General features: G+C 47.1%; 1 protein-coding gene across 2 annotated transcripts in view; it reads right to left on the reverse strand.

Moving 5' to 3' along the window:
* STKLD1 (serine/threonine kinase like domain containing 1) overlaps positions 1 to 17,651 on the reverse strand; it is a 366,689-nt gene that overhangs the window by 264,356 nt on the left and 84,682 nt on the right. For both annotated transcript variants that reach the window (XM_085613866.1, XM_085613865.1), the window contains exons 4-5: positions 8,230 to 8,304; positions 5,510 to 5,614 (exon numbers count right to left, since the gene is read on the reverse strand). In XM_085613866.1, coding sequence (XP_085469992.1) covers positions 5,510 to 5,614; positions 8,230 to 8,304 — 180 coding nt within the window. The remainder of the gene's footprint in view (positions 1 to 5,509; positions 5,615 to 8,229; positions 8,305 to 17,651) is intronic.

Genomic DNA, 17,651 nt, shown 5'->3' on the forward strand with positions numbered 1-17,651 from the left:
TATGTTCCCTCCAGTTCCAGTTTCTAAGACGCAAACATATGTGTGTCTACCGTCAACATGTTCTCTGTCAGATCCGCCATCAATGGGCTGGATATTCGATTCCTAAGCATGACAGGCCACCGACTTTATATGGCTAAGTTACTCCATTTTTACAGTTCAGGCGAGTAGGCCCGATTCTGTCCTCAAAGCCTTTCCCTGCTCTCTGTCTCTGACAGCTTCAGCTTGAGCTCGCATCTGTATCCATGAACTTTGTCCTACTCCCTGTGCAGCTAACGGTGCCTGCCTCGGCCAGTTTTCGCATGCCTGCCAAGAAGCTGTATTTCACCTTCGAATTATCTATTTTGCTCTTCAGCCGATGCATTCCTGTCTAGTGATTTAGGTAAACATTTCCTTTAGCTCACAAGCAAAGGACTCAGCCTTTCCGTCCTCCTGCAAGTGATTCATAGCCCTGTTGCCATGGAAAGTTTTCTGCCCCTCGCATCTCATATAGACACTTAGACGCTTGTACACGCACACAGTCAGTATAGAATAGATTCTGTCCGAGAGTCCTTCCTTGTGGATAACATAGTTCTCCAAACATAGGATGGTAGATATGATTTGGGATTAGGTTGACGTGACCCCCCAGACTTCTCGTCTCCACATGTAGAGCTAAATGTCAAGTCCCCTTCACCCCCTAGTTGCACGTCAATTACACGTCATACTGCTGCGCGCGCATCTATGCCAAGTATTATCTTATAGATCCACCTATGTCTGATAATCCTAACCAATTATGTTTCTTTTATTCCTTATTACGCCTAGTTTCGATTATGTCACTGTCACGTCATTTTTCTTATCAAATGTTACGCCTTCTACATTCGTTTCATTGTAATGCACTTATTATAAAAATGTATGTCTATCAACAAAATATTGTACTTCACTTCCTGAACCCTCGTGGTGACGGAACCTGAAGGCCGCGACTCGAGTCGGCCATTTTGAATGGAATAAAGCCCATCAGAAAACCTCTTATACCACGGATTCTGCCTCTTGTTATTTTGAGCTATTTTACTTTAATTTAAGATTCCGTATGAAATTAAGTCCGGTAATATTTATTTTATTTACCACAAGGGGCCTGCAATTTACATACTGCCTAAAATATTGGCTTCCTCCACCGCCTAATTCTTCTTCTCCTACTCGTTCTCATCTTCCTTCTGGTCCTTTTGTCCTCTTCATCATCATCTTCCTGGTCTGGTTTTTCCCCTCCTCTCCATCATCCTCTTCCTGGTCTGGTTTTACCCCTCCTCTCCATCATCCTCTTCCTCCTGCTGGGCTTGTTCTTCTCTTCTTCCTCTTTTCTTGGCCTTCTTCTCCTAATCTCCCCCCTTCACCTCCTCCTCTTGGATTTCTTCCTGGACCGCCTCATTCTCCTGGTCTTGTTCCTCGTTGTCCTGGTCCACATCTTCCTGGCCCTTCTGGTCCTCCTGTTCCTTCTATCCGAGCCCCCTGGCCTGTGTCCTACCTCTCTTTCTTATCCTCCTCCACCTGGTGTTGGTCCTTCGCCTCATTCTCCTGGTCTGCTCTTGGTCCCCATCATGCTTTGTCTGGTACTCCTCCTGGACCGATTTCTCAATATCCTGATCCTCATCCTCATCCTCCTCTTGGTCCTCTTGTGTCCCCTGTTAATGAAGCTTTAGATCCTGATCTTACTATTCTTCTTGGCCTTGTTCCTCCTGGTCTCCTCAGTCCTGATCCTTTTTCTGGTCTTTGTCCTCTTCTAGATCGTGGTCCCAGTCCTTCTGGTCTAGGTGCCCCTAGACCTGGTATTCCTGTTCCTTCTTGTCCTGGTTCCCTGGTCCTACACCCAGACACTCTTAGTCCTAGTTCTCCTGGGTTACCAGGTACTGGTCTTGACCCTCCCACATGTAGTCCTCTGCCCCTTCTAGGCCTCCTCTGGTACTGCCCCTCTTGTTCTTCCTAGTCCTTTTAATCCTAATCGTCCCGGTGTTTTTGTCCTAGCTCCCACTGTCCTGCCCCCCCCCCCCCCCCCCGGCCCTAATACTCTTAGTCCTGTTCGTCCTGGCAATGGTGAAGCTGGCTCTTGTCCACCTGGAGGTCATTGCCCTGGTCGTGCTTGTCCTCTTGGTCCTAATAATTACAGTCTCCGTGGTCATTCTAGCCTGCTGGTCATCTTGGTCCTCCTGCTCCTCCCCTTCGCAAATGTGTATTTAAGACTGTCATTCACATTTTTGTTTCTTTCTTTTCGTAGCTTCCACAATTTTAAGCTGGGCTGGGAGGCCATGAATCACAGAAAAACAGAGAGGAGTAGGGAACCCTTCAAAACATGGCTTTGGGCACCCCCGGTGGCCACCCAGATTATTACATAAGCGGCCGCAGAGGCTTGTGCGTCCAGTTCTGTAATGATGATACTGATGGCAAACAAGTAGTGCCAGCTCTATCATGAGAGGATGTACCCTCATTTTCATGGGGGTGTGGCCCCCTGCAAAGGAGGGAATCACTTTGCCTCTGTGCCCTCGCCATATGATAGATGTGGATGTAGGGGCAAGGATGCCCTTAAGAGGTGCACTAAACGAGTGCCACAAAAAGGTGCGCCACCTACAGGAAGCCCTTTGGAGGGATGAAAGGGGGTCCCGGGGAACCCCCAGACATCCCCCTGCAGGTCGATGCAGTCACACACTGCACTCGCCTGCAAGGAGATCTCTCTCCCCTCTTCATAGTGTGAAAGACGGAGCTCCGTAAAGGTGCACCTTGGCACAAGCAGGGACAGTACACCATCCGTATACATAATACAGTCCCTGGAGTGTGTGATAATGTAAAATTACTTTTGAATCCATAAATGCAATAACATAGTATGTTTACACTTTTAAACAGCGGCTGCTCCTCCTCTAAGGCAGGGGAGCGCCACCACACTGCTCTTTTCAGCAGTGGAAAAAGGGAAAATAAAATGATAATAACACCTTGTTACTATTATTTTATTTTTCCGTTGTGAGGCAGGTTTACGGGGCGAGATGGGGCTGGGCTGTTGTCACAGCCAGCAGGGTAGGAGTGGTTGGGGCGCTTAAGTGCGCATGACGATTTGACTGGCTTTGTGCTTCTTGCTTCGGTCAGGAAAAAAAAAAGAGGAAGGAGGTGAGGCGGCTTCCAGCAGCAAGGTAAGTCATTTTAAATGTATCTTTCTATCACCCACCGTCCGCGCCTCTGCCCCACTCCTAGTACTCAGTGGTAGCCGCCACTGCTTTTAAACTTTTTTTTCCATATGAAAATATTTTTCATTTAGAAAGCTCGTCACCTACACCTCCACCAGTTCAGAGCACGTTGCCTCATCATTCCTACCCTGGACGTAGGACACTCCTGTCCCTGACACCAGTAAATATCCAGTTGTGTCCATTTGTGGGTAGGACCTGGAAAAAGATGAGATTAGAATAGACACCTACTTACTAGTTTGTGGCTGTGAACAAACCTACTGGGGCATTCTCACGCTAGTACACCTTCACTCTGCCCCTGGAGGAGATTTACTCAAAAAACGTAAGTGTAACTTTTGTTTGTAAATCTACCTTCCGAGACTATTAAACCATGATTTACACTTATAAATCAAGCTGCTTGCTCACCTAAGTTGACCTTGTATTATGCATATGGCTTTGTGAATTGGGCCATAGAGTGTAGGAAATGGCCACCCTGTGTATGGTGTACCTCCAGAGTTTGGCTTAACAGTTTTTTCTGGCTGTAGAACTCTATTCACTTTACCTCTGCTAACCAGATGTAACGAGCATGTGTTCCTCCTTGCCTACCGGAGACAAAGTGCCTGTTCTCCTGTTTTCAACATGATGACATTGGTATACTTCTAACCGACATAGTTATCTTACCAAAAAGTCCCTAGTATATGTGCGGAAGTTTACCCAGGGTCTATACGTTATATGCCACTAGTGGACTGCAGCACCTATTGAGTAAATACGTTACACATTGCTTCTAAACTAAGGCTGTCTGCTCTGTGCCATAGCTACCAGGGGGTTGAGCGAAGGTTAATTTTGTGACCTTAGTGGTTCAGCTTGACAATAATTGTGATTATTACCTGAGGTGGGTAGTTACCCTCTCAACTAAAACTGCAGTTACATTCAGTGTGTTTTTCATCAGCACACACAAGAAGGCTGCGCACCCAGATACAGAACTGATACAATCATTTAAAAACTCTGCTCTAGTCTCATTGTGGAGCGACGCTGATCTGCAACGAACTCTGATACAGGAGCCGCACCTACTCTTTCAAATGTGACCCTGCTCTTTTAGGCACATTTTGGTATATGCCCCATCAACAACTACCTCTCCGTAAGACTCCTACCCGCACACATCCCATGCGGATCAGGGTGACGAGTGTTCTTTTACATCGCTCCTAAAGCATGGAATGGCCTCCTTTCCCTAATTTGAGCCCCCCCCCCCGCTCTCCTAGAAATCCGCAGGAAGCTGAAGACTTGGCTTTAAGTTAACCAACCTACCCCAGGCAGGCAGGGCTGGGTACCCACCCCTTTCAGTCCCACAATACCCTCATGGGTGACAGTGTGATAGTGAGCTTTACAAATACACATAACATAACATTAGTGTCTTAAATTCTTTAGCATTTAACAGGAAATACTTCTCTGCTTCTGTGTGGGGACCTGGAAAAGAATTTATAAAATGAAATGCCTGAGGCAACAATTTATTTTTTCTTCGAAACCCATCACAATTAAACCCAATTGAAAACACCAACTTGACTTTTTAACCAGTTCGTGAAAGTGTCACTTCCACACATCACGCATTGGAGGCACTTAACACCACACAATGAAAACTACCTGAAGGATTCTTTTATTTTATTTTTCTAATGCCTTTTCAAACTTTGACAGCTCAAACTTACCAGTCACCAATGTTTAGCCTCCTGTCTGCTTTGTGGAAAAGGGGACAGGCGAGACTTTGTTACTTTGTGTGGCCCACTTGAGACAAAGGATCAACACAAAGTAGCCCAATGTGTCAGAGAGTAACAAGGAGGAAGAAAGATGGCGGACACTATTTCCCACAAAACGTTTGCTGCATCTCATTTCTAGGAACTATTCATGATGTCAGTACATACAGTGGTGCCATCGGTAGGTGGTAGCATCGACGTGATGAATCCTTGAGGCATTAGCCAATGCTTGTAGGCTAAGGAACTGCAGAGGCTATACTGTCTCACTTGGTTGTAGTATACTCTGTATCTCAATGGTGACTCCTACTCCAGTATCTAGACCTTTAACTCCGCTGCCAATCGGTACCACTGGCCTAAGTGGCATGAAAGAGGGCTTTGAGAGTCCTGTGTACCTCCCCTAGTTTCCAGCCCCTGTCTTCCCAAAACTAACACGGCAGTAAAGAGCAGGCTGGTGAGTGACTAAGGGTGGCACCATGGGACAGGGGACAACTCTGCAATTTCATTGAGGCTCCAAGGGCACACAATGTCATCATGGCACTTCCCCGATTGCTAGCATTTTGGTGAATTGACATCCATGCCAATGCTTACCATTTCATCGAAGGTCTCCTGATTTTCTCGTTTGCTTCGGATCAGGCCTGCCAGGTCTTCATTGCCCAGGTAGTTCATAACCAAGCACAGGAATACAGAGGAGGTCTGCAAGAGAAAACAGTGCCGGGTGAACTGGTTATTATGGGCAGTGGATCCTCAACAGAAGACAATGTATGTATTGGAAGCGTGTCATTGTGCCGTGTGAAAGCGCTCTTCTCGCTACACTTACACCATGTGGAGACCAATGGAAGATTCCTGTAGCACTAGGTGTGGGCACAACACACACGAGGGCACACAGCTACAGACAACACACTTAATGTCATTGGGAATTTATAGAGCACACAGTCTGCCATTGGTACGGGAGTGCATCACTTTCAGTAGTCTGGGCATGACTTTCCTAATGGTACCGAAGCTCCAGATTCAGACCAGAGTCTAGCTCGGTCTCTGGAGCTGGGCTATCAGTAGGATGCGCGAGTGTGCCTTTGTTGGGGGTCCAAATTAATGACCAGTGGGTGTGAAGAGTGAGGCCAGCGGATTAGATTATATACATAAAGCTGCTGTAGGGAAGCAGGGTGCATTTAACGTACTGTCAACCGCCTATTGCTGGACTTTTTGGGGATTCAAACAGTGACAAAGAGGGAGGTTGTGGACGTCGGTGATCAGGCGCGGCTCCAAAAACCTCAGTGATCAGGGTGAACGCTCTGTAGGTGTCCCACATAAACACATGGTTGTGTTTGTTTATACCACGAGGAGCGAAAATAAATGTGGGCTCAAAAACAGGTTGTTTGCACAAGTATACTGATTACACTTACACACATTCATTTATCACCACAGTGCAATAATCAAATTCCATCTCGTTACCACCGAAAAGCTCACGCGACTCTAGAATCACTTGACAGAAGAAAACAACTGGTGCCCAACTCGTGATCTTATCTCAGCCAACGGATTTAGCTCTTTGTGCTCAGTGTATGACCCACTGCTTGTGAAAAGCAGCATGTTGAGGGAGGGAGAGGAGGGACCTCATGACTCACTCACTCACACTTCCTGAGTTATGGCCCCTGGTCCTCACACTTAACAGTGGTAATACACAGCTGCATATATACCATGTATGCCATGCCAGTGAAATCAGACATGGACCAATACAATCTCACTTGGCACCAGTGTGCTAATAATACTTCCACACATGTATTACTACAAGGCCGACATCAAATCCAGCATTATTACCAGTGCACTGCCCTGCCTAATGGGACATGTCACTGCTAACCGCCTCCTTACAATCGCTCTACAGTGGACGGCAACTGGGAACATATCACGAGGCCTGTTGGCTGAGATGTTGGATCACTGTATGGATCTACCCCCATGTGCTCTGGCTTTTGTTAAAACAACCTTTGCTTATATATTCTAAGCATGAACATAATTGCCATACGACACGTGGTCCGTGCAGATGCACAGAAAGGCAAATGGGCTCTGATGCATAAACCCATGTTTGCCAAAAACATATGCTAACAGCTTAGAATGGACACAAAAGGATACCTGCCAGGCATACATGCATTTACTACTGTGTGATTGTATGCCATGACTGTGTACAAATATAGGGGGGTAAACTCCACTTGAGGGGTGAGGAATCGAAAGGGTGGCACTTGAGAGTGTGTGAACACCCACAATCTTGTACGTATCTTGGCAGTCACAAATTCCTTCCAGACCCACCGTATACACCCTGGAAACAGTATCAGGTTACTTCCAGCAGAAGGCCTGAGTAAATCTCCTTCCAATGTGTAAAGGGATTGGGAATACCCCCAAATGCCATGGGGTGTAGGGGAAATGATCTGTCCGTGGGACAATAGTTCTCAGTAGAGAAAAAAAGAATAATTAAAACCTTGTTAACATAATTGCACTCTGGGCACAACTCCACATTGGGGAAATATCAATGTCTTATAAAAAAAAAATACAATGTGAGCCTTAGGACATCTGAAAAGCTCCATCTCGCACAACTATCCCGACACACTGCTGCTATGATACGTGATGGGGTAGGAATTACTGTTGTTGGGTAGAAAGAGCCTCACAACCAACTGAAGACCCCGCCTTATGACAAAAATAATAAATAGCCTATTACACCCAGTATATTTACATATGCAATATGACATTAAACCATGTATTATGTAGCCTCTGCGCCTTGGGCAGCTGTACTAGTAGTGTAAGGGTCAGCAGAGAGAGAATGGCAGCAAAGCTAGAGCGGGGTCCAAGAGGTGATGGTCCAGTCCGCTGCTGCGCATCAGAGGCCCACTGGAAGAGGACTACTTCAGTGGTAACGTTGAAAAGCCGTGAAGAAGGAGGGTGGTGTTCCAACGTTTCAGACCATATGAGACAAATATCCAGCCACCATACATTTGCCTCGATTCAAGGGGGAGAGAAGGAAGGTGTTGGAACTTTAAGATCTTAGAACTGTGAAGGAAACAAGAGTAGCAGTGGACTATTCCTTTTCTGGAAACACAGATAAGAGGTAGAAGCATGGGTCAATCCAGGCTGTCGAGTGCCCAATCTCTGCAAACCAACCATAGCCGTGCTTTTCACTGAAGGCACATGTGCATCAAATCTTGCACAGGAAGATTTATCGTCCCAGACAGGAGCAACCCCAACATCAAACAGTCACAAGAAGGCATTTATTCTACCATAAAATAAGTGCCTGTCTGGTAAAGTCTTCAAGTGAAGAAGGGTCACACCTTGGCCTCCCACACGATGAAACTCTCCTTGTAGGCACAGATGTTGGGATGCTGCAGCTTCAGCAGGGTCATCGCCTTGGAAATAGAGACGAAAGAACACAACATGTCAATCGCTTTACGCTATTAGCATTAGCGAATCGCTTACATATTACGCACTGTATTCAATATCTTATTTGATGATTACATGCACACACAAAGGTTTTCAAACACATCCATAAATACACTTCTCTCGCTTTTGGTTTGCATTATGGTTTCCATATTGCCAGTAACCAGAACTGGAACGTTTAAGACATTTTATGTTTTTATGCATATCGCAATTGTAATATACCTTAATGTAAGTTTTTCCAATTCTTTTGTGCTTTTAATAAACGCACTTTTGGTTTTTTAAACAGCATACTACAGTTCCTACCAAAAGCAAACAACAAGAAGTTCATTACTGAGATTACAGCAAAAGAAAGTGAACAGCTTGCTAGCATCAAATCCTCAAGGGCCACAACGTTTGTGTTCTAGATGTAAATTTAGTGTACAGTTCAGATGCAGCTATAGGTATCACACCATATCCTGATAATTTTCCGACCAAGCAGCCACACCTACATTTTCAGAACGTGGAAACTGTTACATCAGTCAAATCCAAAGTTCCTCTTCACAGGGCCTCAAAAAGTGCCAATTTTTGGGGCCACATACCCTCTCCAGCAAAAACCAATCTTTCAGCAGTCAAGCACAAATCCAAAGAGAACACCCGGCAGCAGTCACTGGCGCAACTGTACTCTCACTGTAGTGCAGTGTCCGCCTTGCTACAGTCACCCCCATCTCAGAGCAATGATGAACATCTCTAGAAGTATTTTGAAAACAAGGGAACCCCAATATTTGAACCTGTGGTGGTCAATGGTATTGTAGGGAAACAATAGTTCATGGAGGGCCGAACAGGTCCCAAAGTAGCGAGAGCTCTTGAATGTAAGGCAGCGTTAATCAATGTGCCTATAACATTAGGTATATGTTAGGCAATTAGTGCCAAAGGGAACAGTAACAAGTAATCTTTGGGATATAGGCAGGGACACAGATGGGCTTTCGCTTAGTAGATTATTTATTTTGAACAATATAGTAACGTTTTTTGTAGAAATATAGTTCAAGTGCTCACAGGAAAGTGACAACCAGTGTGAAGTGGCGAGTGAAAGTGACATTTAAAATATATACATCGCATTGACAACATAGACAGAGACTCCTGATTGAAATGTAAACAGTAAAAGGAGTGTTTTTTTGTATAAGGCTCGACGGCGTTTCGATCTCACTGATTTGAGATCATCATCAGGACAAAATAAATATTTTTGTAAGCATGAAGAATCTCTAGGAGAGGGTATAATAAGGTACATAGGTTTTAGACAGTGCCCCTGGGTCATTAGTTACAACATGTATACATTAAGTGTTGATCCAGTGCTACCAGAGCATCTTATCGTAGTTATCATAGTAAATGAGTAATAAATTAAGAAAAGAGTCAATTGTGGTCAAGCAATTGTGATAAGGCAATTATACAGCATGCTTAAAAAATTGAAAAGAAACTAGGAAAAGGGAGATGAGTCACGAGGGATGAGAGGCAGGCAGGCAGGGCTGAGTGCCTAGAAACAGCATCTGCAAGGTGAGTTCAGAGGGGTTACTCACTAGGCAACCAGAGGGAAGCCGATGAGTAGAAAGAATACGGTGTAATTAGGGCAGTAATTAACCATGTAAGGTCACACGCATTGAATCCGGACCCTCAGGATATCTAAAATCCAAAGTCAGACAAAGGCAAGAAGGAGTGTCTCTCTACAGTGTAGGAGTATAGGGAACCCCTTACTTGATTGTAAAATGAGGGGTCCCCAGTGTGATTGGAGGGGCGGGCTCGTTTAGAGAAGGATCGGCCACGGTGTTGCCGCCTTCAACTCGTAATTAGGAGCTTGAGGAGAAAATCCGAAAATGAACCGTGGCGCTGAAGATAGGGCATAGTCCGAAGCTTCTTCCCACCTGGGCGAAAGGTGTTCTAATGCATTGGTGGAGTTTGGAAGATTTTAGACAATGCCTTCCTTAAGACAGGTTCTGACACTATCCTATGTTCCAAAGAGGAAGCACCATGAATGACATTATTTGCATGAAATATTTATTATTTTTGAGTCCTTGAAGTCATAGTGATTGTGGAGGAGAAAATTAAATTTACAATTGCAGCGCCAAGGCATTAGCTGAGAAGAAGGCTTTAGAGCATTGGTAGATGCAGCCCCCGGATATGGTCGGAAGGGACGGTTAGGACAGGTAGCTGTGCTTACCTGCGAGGTGGTGTTATGCAAGGATAGGCAAGCATGCGTTTACACATACGAGCAGTGGTCCTGTGAGAACTGGAGAACTAGGCGTGGTTCTGGTTTACAGTCCTTATCTGTCACTAAACCCATGACCGAAAGAAGGCGTCAGAGAGGCTTTACTGGAACCTGCTCTTTGAGTGACATACCCACCACATGCATTGTGACAACTACATATGGAAAGATGTGCTGCTGCCATGCTGCTGCTGATACTCGCTGACCAATGACATTTGACGAAGCTCATGATCAGTGTGTGATCATCACTTGTTGCACTAATGTCTAATGCACCATTGTGCAGCAGTATGCTGCTTACTGGCTGTGTTGAATCACATGTAGCCTGTTGGACCAGTACATTGTGTAATAATCTATGCAGCAGATCTGCTTCTGGGACATGCTGACTGCATAGAGCTTCCATTAATCATTGTGTCTTTTATTAAATGTTTCATATTAATACCACAGTCTCCTGAACGTTACTCGGGAGTGGATGTAGATTTCATTTTCTTTAAAGGTATTGGAGGCACTGCTGAGATTCAAACTCAGGATCTCCAGGTCACCAAACAGGTGTGAGAATGGTCTTTGAAACATGGTCTGCAGTTTTCAGACAAGAAATTATCCCTATTTCTGTAATGGTATTTTTGTCCAAGAACTTTGTGTGGGCCACCAATCAGAAATAATCCTTATCTTTTTTTTCATGAAGTTATCCACAGACCAACATGTGTGGGCTGCCCACCTTAAAGCCTTCTACTGTGTATTTCATCAGGTTAAGTGGGCATATTTTACCACTCTTGAGCCTGCCGTGAGCTCCCACTCACTGCACTCATGAGCCTAAAAACTTGGTATGGACCCAGTAATGGTGGGATAGTAAGGCAAACACAGATATTTTATCAGCCCCCAAATTTCCACAGATTTGTAGACCTTGATCATAGGTCACCGAACTAAGGGGGCATCTTAACCAATCGATGTAATATAGTTTTGAAAATGCAAATTGCATGGCCGCTCTTGAATTATGTTACAACACATACAAGTTTAACCCTTTTAATTCCTGATTGTCACATTTTTAATTTGGAAATATATCAAAAACAGCTGAACATTTCAAACAAAACCACACAAAGAATGTTTTTGGTATAGCATTTATCTCTCTGTCATGTTTGGTGTAAATCTGTCCAGCAGGAAAAGTGCAAAGATGGGGATTCTGTGTGCACTCCTCCAAAAGTGAATCCCCCTAATACTTTTTTTTTTTTTACAACAGATTTTATTTGTCATTTGCACATAAGAGGCAGGGCTCTGTGACCCCAGAAGCCACAACCGCACAGAGTTACATGGAGATACAATGCAAAGGACAATTTTCATTTTATGTTTGTTGGGAAAGAAAAACAGAACACCGAAAACAAACCAAGCAATTACATTCTTTGATCTATAGTATAGTCTCGGATCTCCACCCCCCTCCCACCCCCCCCCCCCCAAGTTGCGCTTCGCTCACTGAAAATCGCTCACCCACCCGCGCCCGGTAACCACAGAAAGGGAGTAAGGACCACGGCCTATCCACCCTGGTAGAGACCCGACTCACCCAGGCCGCCCCCGCACCCCTATGGCGCCCGACTCCCCAAAGAACAGCCCCCATCACTCTAGTCCTAGCCCACTCCCACTGGGATATCGTCAGTCACAGCAGGGGGCTCCAGCCACAGGCGCCGATAATCCGCCCACCGCTTCCAAATCTTGTAATGCTGACGTGGGCAGCCCCGAGCCACAAAAATAGGTTATTCCAGGCCCATACAGAAGTCCAGACCATTTTTCCAGGCGGCCACCGAGGGGGCCCGCTCATCCTTCCACTGCCTGGCAATGTCTCGCTTCGCCAAGGTAAGACCAAGCAACATGAGGTGCCGTTTATAGATATTACCCCCAATGCCATCCATGACGTGAAGCAACGCCAGCTGCGGCGTACGCTGGAGCTGCCACCCCAGGACCTCAGACATACACGAAAAAAAAAAAACCTCCAGAATTGATCCAACGACGAACAGTGCCAAACCGTATGCAGGAAGGAACCCTCCGCCCCACCACACCTGAGGCACACCGGTGAGGCGATCAAGCCCGCTCTATACAGGCGCGCCCGAGTGAAATATACCCGGTGTAGATATTTGAACTGGACCAGACGGAGGCGCATCGCAATGGCCGCGCCCCACGGGGCGGCTAGGGCCTCCCTCCAATCCTCTTCCTCCAACGAGCCTACATCGTCTTCCCACGCCGTCCGTAACCTATCCAGGGAGGGCGCACTATGGATGACCAAAGTCTGATATATCCGCGAGATCTTTTTGGTTGCGAGATCGCCCATGAAGACTTTTGCCTCCACCGGACTAAATTCGGCAATGTCTGTCAGGCCCTCCAGGCTAGGAGCAAGTGCATGGCGAAGCTGGAGGAATCGAAAGAACTGCGTCCGGGGCATATCAAATTCCTCCTGCAAGTCCTGAAACGATTTAAGGGATCCATTCCTCGTCACGTCACCCAAAGTAGAGATACCAATGTCATCCCAGCCGCCGAACCCCTGTAGCGCCGCCAACTCCGGTAGTCGCCCATTATGCCATAGCGGCGTTTCCCCCGTTAACATGTTCCACCACCCTATTCTCTTTAAGGACTGCCACCAGATCTGAAAGACTACTCCGCAGCGCCGGCGAATAAAGGATCGTATGGAGAGAATGCCGCCCCATCAAGTGTCGCTCAAGAGCGTATGCCGGGTCCCCTCGGTCGCCATACCACCACTCATTAAGGACCAGTAGGTGTGATGCCTGATAATACGAGAGCATGTCGGAGGTCGCCAGCCCACCACAATAAGTGGATAGAAAGCACTTACGCAACACCACATGCACCGCCCCCTGTCCCCACAGAAACTGGCCGAGCTCCGAATTCACCGTACGGAACCAGCTGGGCGCGATCGTATATGGGTGGTTCTGAAGTTGGTACAATAGCCGAGGAAGTGCCACCATCTTAAAGATCGCCGATCTACCGTAGATTGTCAGCGGCATGCGGGACCAAGTCGTAATATCCTCTCGAAGGCGCGCCCAGACCGGCGCCACATTCTGTGCCCACGACGTCTCCGGTACCTCTGATAGAAAGACACCCAGATACTTAAATCCACTTTCTGCTATTTGCAGCGCGGACGCCCACTCTCCCACCCCCCCCCGGTCACCCAGAACCCACAGGGTAGACTTACGGGTGTTCATGTACAGCCCGGACGTTTCCCCAAAGATCCGCATTATCTCCAGTATACGTGGCCCCGACCTGTCCAACGCCGTCAGGAAGAATAAGACGTCATCGGCATATAGGGCTATCCTGTCAGATAATCCAGGGTCCCATTCAAATCCCTGCATCTGCGCATCTATACGTACCCACGCCGCCAAAGGCTCCATGGCGACGGCGAATAAATAGGGCGACAGGGGGCACCCCTGTCTAGTGCCATGACCAATAGGGAAGCTGGGGGAGAGCGCCCCCGCCACGCGGACCGACGCCGTCAGATCAGTGTATAGGAGCGTCACATAGGACAGGAAACGAGGGCCAAGATTGAGCCGAGGAAGTAGGGCAAACAAGTAGGTCCAGCTTAAGGAATCAAACGCCCTATCCATGTCTGCTAGCAACAGCGCCGCCGGCACCCCCGTCCCCCGAACCGCCGCCAAAGCCACATGCGCCCTCCGTATGTTATGCCGCGTAGCCCTGTGAGGCATGAATCCCGCCTGGTCCGGATGAACCACGGTCGAGATATAGGAGATTAGCCAGGGCCTTGGCCAGGACCTTGGCCTCAACGTTCAGAAGCGAGATGGGGCGATCAGACTCGTGACGCTCCGGAGGCCGACCAGGCTTTTAGAACACCACTACCTCTGCATGACGCCAGTCCCGTGGGAGTCGACCGGTCTCCCTGGCCTCTTCCACCGCAGCTCGATAATACGATGCCAATTGTAGATTATAGCGACGAAGAAACTCGCTGGGGAACCCATTAGGACCCGGCGCTTTCCCGGAGTTAAGTTACCCCAGCGCTTTACCCAATTCCTCCTCTGAGAGTGGGAGATCCAGCTGCCGACGCGCCTCGTCCGACACCGCCCTGGGCGGGAGGTCCTCAAGGAACCCGACCACCGAGGCCTCGTCGAGGCATTCCTTAGGGGCATATAGGGCCGCGTAGTAGGTGGCGAAGCTCTCCGCGATTGTCAATGGGTCTATTATCGACACCCCCTCCTCGTCTAGCAACCCCGGCAGGACCTGTGGAGCATATGGGCCCTGGCAGAGCCGATGCAGCATCTTGCTTGACTTATCGCCCCACTGATATATTCGACTACGCGTCGCTAGCCACACCTGGCGGGCCTCATCCATCAATAGGGAGGCATAAGACTGCCGCGCTAGCAGCAGCTGTCGCACCACCGGGCCAGCCCCCATCTCCCGACTCCGACGCTCAAGTCCCTCCACCTCCGCCCGGACCAATGCCTCCCGGCGCTTTCTACGGGCCGCCGCACACCAGGCAATGTCGACCCCACGGAGGGTGGGCTTCAAGGCCTTCCAAAGAATGACCGCACTAGGAGCCGACCCCGCATTAGCGACAAGATAGTCCGCAATAGCCTCCCTCATGCAGCGCTCATATTCCGGGTTTTGCAAGTTCCACACCGCCAACCGCCAACGAAACGGCTGCCGCCCCCTGCCCAACTGCAACCCCACAGAAACCGGCGAGTGATCCGACAACCCTCTAGGGAGAATCTCCGCAGAGGTCACCCTTGTTGCCATTACCCGGGGTACAAAGATATAATCTAGACGCGAAAAGGATTTATGGACCGCAGAGAGGTATGTATATTCCCTCTGATCGCCATGAACATGTCGCCACGTGTCCACCCAATCAAGGCACCGTATCATGGAAGACAATTTGGTGGATTGAGCACCCCCCACACCACCCCCAGCCCTATCCCTGTCCTTCCCCAAATCCATGACATCATTCCAGTTGCCCCCCTAATACTTTTTGACCCGCTTAACAAATCTGCACCAACCTTAAAACTCAGAAACAGAACCAGATGAGTTAAGTTAATAACAAATATGTTACAAAAGTGATAGGTGGAAAGAAACCCAGCATTTTTTAGGCATTCACCAGGTTTCTTCTCAGGCGAGCAAAATTTGGACAGGAAGATCTCTACATCCTGGCGTACGTTGCCTGGTGCAGTCTGCAGCCTTTCCTCCTTTAATCATTCTCAAGCCCTCACAAATTTGAGAATGCAAAGGAGTGAGGATGTAAGAACGTGCTCAAATTAACAGGGGATTCCGTTAGTTCACCCTGGAGAGGGAGTTCGTTTTCTGCACGCTTCCAGGTGACGCCAACGCTGATCTGGTAGCAACTGAGCAGAGATGACTCTGCCGCATGAATTGCTTCTTCGTGCCAGGCTGTAGTTTCAACGGTTCTGCCTGGAGAAATCTACCATGGATCGGAGCATGGAGCATTTATGGTATGCCGGAACTGATGAGCTTGCACATGGAGGGTGATCGATAACAGGTGCAGCTTGAGAAGGGATTAGCTGACATACTGAAAGTCATAGCAAGGATAGTAGCAATAGGAGTCAAGAGCATTCTAGTCTGATTCAGGCCGCACTGGTCAATGGTGAGGTTAATGTCACATGCCTTAGGTCCACGAGGATTGTGGATTTGTCAGCGGATCCTGGATGCAGTGCAGGTTGAGGCACCTTCAGTAGTCCAAGGAAGGTTTGGCCATCTTACATACAGAGTCGGCTATGGTGACGACCCATCCACCCTCCCTCACAATCTTGTCCTGTCTTTTGGTCACATTTAGTTTGCAAATTTACACATTTCAAACATTTGAGTGCCAAAGGATTTAGAACTTTGCAACAAGTTCTCAAACCTTTTAATTTATGTTCTCCTCTTATGAAGTTAGTTGAACACCGTGGGGTGGCAGGTCCAAGCTGGAACCTTCCTTTGAAAGTGGAGGTGTGTCTGGTATAAAGGGGCAACACATGTTGGAAAGCTTCATGAGATCTCCTTCTTCTCCCACCGCACTTTGTGGGAATGGGAGTAATCCAAGCAGTGCGACTCTGTTATACTTCGTCCCCAGGGTGTTTCCCATTATCAGTGCCCTCCCGCTGACGCTTCACATCTGTCATCAGCCAAGAAAGCTATTCGCTCTTTCCAGTGAGATGAGAACTGGCGACGGACCGTATATGCACACGTTAAACTCGCGCTCTGAATTAACTGCTATGGAGGCAATTTTGATGCCCCACTTGGTGGCAGGGATAACTACACATTGATAATATTAAAAAGCCTACTTCAAGATAACTTTATTATTTCACCTCCATAGGATCACGGACCGTAAAAATATCATTTAAGGTATTTAACATAATCTCCTAATCATCAATTTTATCATAAGTAGCGGCCTTTTCACATAGGTAAACATAGACATGCATAAATCTACATGGGTAACTGTACTTTCACACTTTGGAATACATTTACTTGCTTTGACTATTCACTATTTCCAAAGTGTAGACTTCCTTGTCTTCATCCCCTGAAACCTGGGGGCAAATGTATGAGTGTAACGTTACTACTTGTAACTTTTCATGCATAGGCGGAGATCTCCATCAACTTGGTGGCGATCTCTGCCACTGTGGTAATCTCCTCAACAGTGGAAGAGTTCTCTGCCACCAGGCTGGAGATCTCCTCATGGGAAAGAATAGGGAAAATTATTAAAGTTCTTTTTTTTATTTTATTGTAAAATAGTAATATAAAATTAAATTAAAATATGTATTTCTTACTCTAGAACGAATAAAATGTTACAGCACATTACCTCTTCAAAATAAATGTTTATTAAATAATTAATTTACTTAAATATATGAATGTATTTGATAAATATTATTTAAAAACAAAATACAATAAAAACCCTAGCTAGCAATTTTATTTTTTAATATTTAGTAAATGTAATAAAATGTTGTGTTTAAATTAGGGGTGGGCAGAAAACTACGCTCCGTCAGCGTAGCAGATAAAGCCAGCCACTCCTGCACACCGGCCCGGTCCCTGCTTCTGATAGCAGCCAGGCCGGAGAGAGCCTCCCTGGGCCCCGGTGGACCCCTGTCT

This window comes from Triturus cristatus, chromosome 1_2 (genome assembly GCF_964204655.1).
Source record: "Triturus cristatus chromosome 1_2, aTriCri1.1, whole genome shotgun sequence".
Lineage (NCBI taxonomy): Eukaryota > Metazoa > Chordata > Amphibia > Caudata > Salamandridae > Triturus > Triturus cristatus.